This window comes from Branchiostoma floridae, chromosome 19 (genome assembly GCF_000003815.2).
Source record: "Branchiostoma floridae strain S238N-H82 chromosome 19, Bfl_VNyyK, whole genome shotgun sequence".
In the NCBI taxonomy this organism is placed as follows: Eukaryota; Metazoa; Chordata; class Leptocardii; order Amphioxiformes; family Branchiostomatidae; genus Branchiostoma; species Branchiostoma floridae.
Genome location: NC_049997.1, coordinates 6,935,462 through 6,943,273, shown reverse-complemented (window position 1 = coordinate 6,943,273; position 7,812 = coordinate 6,935,462). Strand labels below are relative to the sequence as shown.

The 7,812-nt window shown below is 43.0% G+C and overlaps 1 protein-coding gene and 1 long non-coding RNA gene across 2 annotated transcripts; one reads left to right on the top strand and one right to left on the bottom strand.

Annotated features, from left to right (window-relative positions):
- The first annotated feature begins 298 nt into the window (after positions 1–298).
- LOC118407147 lies at positions 299–2,708 on the top strand. Its single transcript, XM_035807565.1, has 4 exons — positions 299–322; positions 605–722; positions 1,648–1,742; positions 1,885–2,708. The coding sequence occupies exons 1-4, from the start codon at positions 299–301 to the stop codon at positions 2,659–2,661; spliced, it is 1,014 nt and encodes a 337-aa protein (XP_035663458.1). The 3' UTR covers positions 2,662–2,708.
- A 563-nt stretch (positions 2,709–3,271) lies between these two features.
- On the bottom strand, positions 3,272–5,725 carry LOC118406956. The gene is made up of 4 exons (XR_004830102.1): positions 5,637–5,725; positions 4,813–4,952; positions 4,033–4,141; positions 3,272–3,433 (listed from the first exon to the last, which is right to left on the bottom strand). It is a non-coding gene; the product is annotated as an uncharacterized LOC118406956 (long non-coding RNA).
- Between the last annotated feature and the right edge of the window lie 2,087 nt (positions 5,726–7,812).

The window sequence follows — 7,812 nt, the reverse complement described above, 5'->3', positions numbered from 1 at the left end:
TACAGATACGAAGTGAAACTATCATTCGATAAATTCAATTTCTCATCCATTTTCAGTTATAGTAGAGATGCCTAAACAGATATGTTTACGATATTTCAAGTAGTCTCTACCACACTGGAAATAGTAGAAAAGAAAGGTAACACAAAAGAGAAGATGCCCGCCACAGAACTATGAACAACTTACGATGTCACAAACTGTTGGCGAAGGCGAACTACTCTGGTAATTGACAAACTGTACTTTTTTGAGTCTGCAGAATGAAATGCTCACAGAAAATGAAGAAAAAAAAAGGTTCGCAAAAATGACTTTGCACTTCTGGGCTACCGTAAAATTGGAAACATGATACGATACGATACGATGGTTTATTGCGCAACAATTTCATCAGTAACAATGTATATACAACAAAAGGTATGGTCTAATACTACACATATATGGTAAATTGCAACAATTTCAGCTAATACAATACTAGTGGAATCTACGGTAGGTATTAAAGGGAACTATAGCATACATCAGGTTGGATATTTCTATACTACTAACGACGTAATATTTGTCAAAAGTTATTTAGGAATGGTACAGTTTCTTTTTTGCATGGCGAACATGTTCCCAGGCCCAGCGCGTGAACGCAGAAGAGCTGCTACTGATCCCGTTCGACTTGCTGCCGTCCGTGGCAGACGCGGTTCGCGACGACATTGCCGAGGTCAAGAACATCTTTCTGCACAGCACAGGTGAGTACCCTTTCATTAGTCTCCAAGCAGATCCTACGGTGCCTTAGAGATAGAATCAAAGCTGGCCAAGGAGTTAGCTGGCCAAAGGGAGTCAAACGGGCACCGGAGCCGGCTATACTCCTGGGCCAGCTTTGATACTATCTCTAAGGTACCTTAGGGTCTGCTTGGACACTACCTTTCATTTCGTCGCAAAAGAAAAGCTGTAAATTAAAAGATGAAAGAATAATTCAAGTTCTAAGATGACTGAGATAAGATTGTACAACAAAATCGCCTCCTACCTCAACTATTGTTTTTGTATACGTGTTTACAGTTGTTTCTATGTTAAACAATAATTTGTACCCTTGTGTTATGTAATTTACATCATTACCAGCAATACGATTTGGTATGACTTATGAATACTCCACGTAATGCAATGTTTTATCCAGCTCAGTAAGGAACTCGCAGGCGACAAAAGTACACTCGAGCTTCGTCCTTATCACAACGCTTAAGCTTGGCATACAACTAACCACACAAAAACAACGACTTTTAACGTTGTCCAAAATGGTTTGATTACAATCCATGTTGGACAAACCATACAGGGGTTACAGATAATGACTAAGTATTGATGGTATTACAGGATTATAGAGCCGGATTGCCCAATGGAGGAAGGAGTTGCTAAGCCTCACAGTACTAGTCTCCAAGCAGACCCTACGGTGCCTTAGAAATAGTATCATAGCTGGCAAGGCACCGGTGCCCGTTTGACTCCCTTAGCCGGCTATCTCCCTTTGGCCGGCTATACTCCTTTGCCAGCTTTGATACTATTTCTAAGGCACCGTAGGGTCTGCATGGAGACTACGCAGTACGGGCTTTTGGTGCACTGCTTGATCTAGAGTTTCTGAGTGAGAGTGTGTGCTTGACGTGTGTGCTTTCTCCCGCTATTTGTAAGGGCGCTGTGGCTCCACTCTGATGTGCAAGGCGATTGAGACGACCAAAGAAGTACAAGCAGTGTCAGAACCGGACATGTACACGTCTCTCTTTGAGGTAAATCACAATAATATTTTAGATGGGCTCTGATACACTAGATAGCAAAGTTCTTTGTACAAACGTCTGGGGGGGGGGGGGGGCGGTAAAAAAAAAGAAAAGGAAAAGAATAGATTGAAAAAAGTTGAACTTTTCCCGCCAGTTCTACCAGGCCCGGGGGTTCCATCTGACGTCAGCCGAGGAAGATGACGTCATGATGGTCCTGAGGTGCGCCCACGTCCTGCTGAATCACTACATCCTCCAGAGCGACCCTTCCCGTCTCGTCATCTGCTACAAACTGCGCGGCTTCGCCATCTTCATCGCAGACCTGCTGCAGAAAGCCGTTCCCGAGGCCAAGACTATCTTCTTGTACCGGGATTTGCAGGGTTACTACGATTCCTGGCTCAGTGTGGGGTTTAAAGATAGTTACTGGAAATATTTCCTCAAAACGGCCTTGAGGCTCGATGTGTTCTTTGACATCCCGGCTATGTTACGCATGGAACCCTGCTTGGCGTTTCTGACCGATAATAAGCGTTTGGCAACGTACCCCCTACTCCGGGGGGAGCCATTCTTTACCGTGTCCTCGTGGCTTCTGCGTATGCAAAAAGCCTACGACCTAATCCAAGACGATCCGACAAAGTTCTTCCATGCCTGTCTGAGGTACAACGAGCTGGTGATGCACAAAGAACACATCGTCCTCAAGGTTTTGAAGCAACTCGGCTTCGACATTGCCCCCGAAGTCGGTCTGAAGATGAAAGAAGTGTTTGGAAGGGATAGTCAAGAAGGTACGTTCCTTAAGAGTGCTAGGAGAACGAAGGGTGTGTCAGGGGGTTCTTGGGTAGGTGTTTGGGAGAGAAATATGTTCTCTAATGTTATTGAGAGCTTCCAAGGTGACGTTGGTAGTTCAGAGTTCATTCTGAAAAATACTATAATGGGCTGAGAATGAGACAACTAATCTCCAAGCAGATCCTAGAATGGCATAAGATAGCACCAAACTGGCAAAGGAGTGTAGTTAGCCAAGAGGTGTACATTTGCCCGGTAGCTAAACACACTCGTAGCCGGCTTCACTCCTCTGCAAGCTTTTGATACTATTTTATGCTACCGTAGGATCTGCTTGGAGTATGAGACACCAACTCTCTGTACGAGGAATGCTTTACACTCTGATATTCCTTTGGTCTCATGTTCATTTGTTTCAATAGTGAAATGCGTATCTTGTATATGGCTGCACATCCAATAAAAAAACATTGTTTCTGGAGATATTAGACCATTGCGGTCAGAAAGAAAACTACAAGCTATATACGATTTAGTTTAGGAAAGACAGATCGCTGCTAAGTCGCAGTTTGGGCGCACATATCTTTTATGGTCAGGAGAAATTTGCCTACTATCCGGAGTTTATTCAATTTGAATGAAAAACCCATTTCTCGTTAGATAAAATCGAAAGTTTTACCAAAAAACAAAAATGAATAGACATCTATAAATCCAAGGAGGTTAAAAATTACTTTGTTTTTTTAACTTCCTTGATCTATCAATAAAAAGCACGACAAAAGTCCCACGATGTCAAATCTTTTATTTCATTCCACCAATAATCATCGCCAAGTTCTGCTCACATCGTGGATATTCTCTACGTTTGCTCTCTACTGTGACGTCACCTCAAATGGGAGCTTCAGAGAATTCGATTGGTCACCGGCTCAGTTGACGTCACTTCCGGTAGCCTGCAGACAAGAATATTTCTGTATGAACATGTCTATAATTATTCTAAAAGATGTCTATGATTAAAGTTTTATTATCATCATGTTCCATATCGTGACACTAGTCTATTAGCTAAAGCGTCGAGTCCGGCGCCCATCTCCGTTTCGTAGCCCTGGGACCACACACATAGGCCATTACAGCAGGGCGCTTGTTCACTGGTAGTGTGTTTAGTTTCCATACTGTTCCCAACTATGCAGAGGCTCTCCCTCCCAAAACAACTGTACATGGTTGATGAAGTCTTCAACAAAAAAGGCATAACAAAAAAGGCACAGCATTTTTCCTTCGCCATGTCTGTCCCACTGAGGCTGTTTTTGACGGAGGCGTTCGAAATAGAATAGGGGGTTCTATTTGTTCGATATGCCGTTCGACAGGATCGGCCCATACCGTGACCACTGCCTCTACCACCTTAATAGTAATTTTTGATAAAAAAATTTGTAATAACTTTACCTTGTTACAAATATTGGAATAAAACTTTGGGGAAAACAACATCAGACAAGATCAACATTTACTCACTGGGTTCTAAGTGGTCTTAAAGGGAAGTAAACCTCTTGAGACTTCTTACCATCTTTCTTAAGACGCCTGCGCTCCCAAGCTCCACTCAAGCCAGCTCCTCAGCTGTTGTATCAGCCCTCGGGTCTTCTCGTAGGCAATCTCGAGTGTTCCCGGCTCCACTGTACGATAGAAAATGAAGTGCACTTTCTTCTAGAATGTTCAATGTACAAAGATATACGCAATACCTTTGTTAATACTACACTTGCAAAACAGAAATATGCACAACTAAAAGGGAATACTTTTTCAAATATCTAATGACTAATATCTAATCTGCTAACTACCATTTAATAGAAGAACTCTGCAAGCTCGTCTTCTCATGTTTTAAGAAGAGGGAAGAAGCATGTAGAAATATAGACATGCGTAGAACATAGAATAGCTTACCCATCAGTCTCTAACATCTGTACGCAACTTAACGTGACTTCATTTAGCCCCAAGGGGGCATGGATATGCAATAAACTTCACCATGATTGTCATTGTCATTGATAGAAGTGAGAAGACGATAGTTATGTTGACACAAATATCCGGAGATACACACAGACAGACACGCAAACACACACACACGCTGAAAATTATACCTCCATTTTTTTCATGAAGGTAATAACACGTCTCGGCCCGGTATCCTGACTGAATCGCGCCCCTAGCGGTCTGCACTCTGCACGGATGCCCGGGGAGAGGGCCAATAGACCTATCCTGCCGAACACCATGTGTCGAACAAATAGAACCTGCCGTTCGAAAAAGAACCACGATGATAGAACAGCATAAGAAACTCCGGTCCGAGACCAGAACGTACCTGCATAACCCAGTCGACGTTTATCCGAGGACCTTGCAACCGAGTCTCTGCGCCTGCGCGCCCAGCCCTCGGAGGTGTCAATCAGCGTTGCCATGACGACAAGAAGAATGCAGACGGTCAACTTCCAATTCATGATGCAGCTTTAGAAAAAACACACATCGGAAACAGTCATGTTCGGTCCTCGCTCGGGTGATTCCGACAACATGTACTTTTACACTCGGAACATCCATCCAGGCATTACAGCACGGGCAACCCGACAACAATTCTTTGGCCTACCGCCTTATATAAATAAATAGTTGTACGAACGAGGCGGAAAACTTACTAGTATCTGCGTTCTAAAAAACAACGGAAACATATAGGTGTCAACTGTCAAAACGTGTGAAATGATGTAGTGGTTTTCATGACAACTGCACTCCTGTTACACGAAAAAACATCATAGTTGTATGGTAGTAGTATATGGTGAAAGACGAAACACATTTTATGTCAAACTTTTCGCTCTACGATCACGAAAGAAAAGAGCTGTTTGAAGAGGCCACCAAATTTCTTCACATTAACTAACAACAAGAAAACAATTTTCTTCTAGCCTCACAAAACACACACATAACAGAAAAGGTGGAATTTTTCGTCTTCCACTGTCTTAGGAAAAGAAGTTGAACCCAATAACCCAGAATCTAGAGTTAGCTTTCAGACTAGAGTAGACACTTGTGATATTGTACACTGTTAGAATCTCTCCGAGTGTTACCTGCAAGTACTGCTCACGGACAAGAATTTGTATTAAATTTAAGTATATATTAAACTAAAAAAATAAAGAGTGAGTTACATACTGAGTACTTGTCCTGTCGATGCGACTTGCTTCAAGAGACGAAAGTGCGGAAAATGATGAACTAGGGCTAGGGTCTGGACTAAATATTCCACCCTGCACAGCAATTAGACTCATTAGCAATTATCAAAGATTACAGTAATTAATCAGGGCAAAGTGACACAGATACTGACCAAAGATTCTGAATTTCAACTCTGGTCAGAATTGTACTGAGGAAGTTGAAACCGAAACGTCAGATCGACTGTATATAAATCCTGGTTATGAATAAATTACCTTGATATCAACTGTGTTATATGGCCTGACAAGATACTTGCTTTGGGCCTGTAAAGTTACGACTGTAACACTTTGTCTGAAAATGTTTTGAGACAAAGAAAAGACAGTTCAGAGGTGTGCCTGTTTAACATCAAACTTAGAGTAGTTATTATACACGCACTGGTCAGCCAAGAAGGCCAGGCAAATATTAGGCTTCAGATCCCTAAGGTCCAGTGCAGTACCTGTAATTTGTACAGAATGACTGTTGGCTTCCCTCTCTCACTCTTTTAATCACATTGACAGCCGCTCTTTTTCTGGACCGATTGAAAGAAAGCAGACCCAATCAGACAAATTACATGCAGCCAACCCTAAATAATCTAGCCTGAGTACCATTCTCCGTAGTGACCGCTGGCTCACTACTTTCGCTTGCTAAACCACGGAAAAAAATAATCACCCGATTACTTGGAAAGGGTCTCAACTTTGAGACAAAAGCTAACTCCTAAAGCCCCAACCACCTACACAAACGGTAAGCTAATAAGGCCCACTTTACATTACGCTTTTCGCGTCAGCGGGAAATTTCCCGCTAACGGGACACCGCTATCGGCACCTCTTAAGACACACCACCCGGAAATCTAGCAGGACACCCGCGGCGCGCGGTGGAATGTAATAAAATCTTGGTGAAAGTCTACCCGTAAAGATCGCACTTATTTTAGCTGCACGATGTCATATTGAGCAAACTTTAATTTTTTGGTTGCGTACCGCTTCCAAGGGATTGAAAATTCAAAAAGTCCCTGACTACGTTGTTGTTTCGCTGACACTGCCGGTAACTTCGACCACAAAATTTTTGATAAAAAGGCACTTTAAAACCCTTTCAAAGCGAACTGTTTGGTAGAAGATCCCTTTCTCTGAGTGATGACCTGCTAAATTATGGCTACGCACGGAAATAACCGTAAAAATACGCATAATTCCTGCAGGTATAATATTCATTCACGTAGAAAGTCAAGCTGCCTGCAGGTCATGTGGCAATGCCATAGCAACAGCCACCAGTGTCATAGCAACGGCCAATCGGAGACGCGTATTATATAATGGGATAACCCGCCATACGTGCAATTTGTCCGTACGTTTTTTTTTGGGGGGGGGGGGGGGGAGGCCACGTCCGCCACTTATTTCTGAAAACGTTCAGGGCTTCAGGCTGTACAATACAGGACAGGCGCGTCGCCCGTACTGGCACGTACGGGGGGCGAATCCGCAGCCCGGTGGCACACAAAGTTTTGGCTGCACGTAAAGTTCTACGGCGTGTCTGCGTGCTCCAAAATCCGTCGGATTCCCTACGAGTTCGTACGGAGGAGGTACTTACCACTTACGGTTTCCAAAAGATTGCCCACGTTTTGGCACGTATCAGACAGCACGTATTCGCACGTACGGCGGGTTGTTCCCTTAGCTTTTAAAAATTATAGTAGTCTCAGATCTCTGAGCATCCCCATAAGCCTGCATCAATGTCCGCTAAAACTTAGAATTGTGATCAAATCTTTGAATATTGTTTACCTAGATGTCTACCTCTCTATAAGCGAATGTTGTCTCTTTATTGTTCTACATGGTTAGCGATTGATAAAAACGTGGTCTATCTAGAAATAGAAAGGACAAAAAAAGGTACACGATGCCAACTTTATTTCATTTCATGTCATCATTATCAAATTCCACTCGCATCGTGGACGTACTTTACTTTTTTTGCTCTCTACTGGTGACGTCACCTCAAAAGGGAGCTTCAAGGAATCCGATTGGTCACCGGCTCAGTTGACATCACTTCCGGTCATCTGTAAACAAGAATATTAAATAGTACACACAATAATCTACAATTGAACATTACATAGATACTTTCGAAATAGTCAACATAACGTCTGTGGGTACTGCTCTCCCCCGCCGTTACC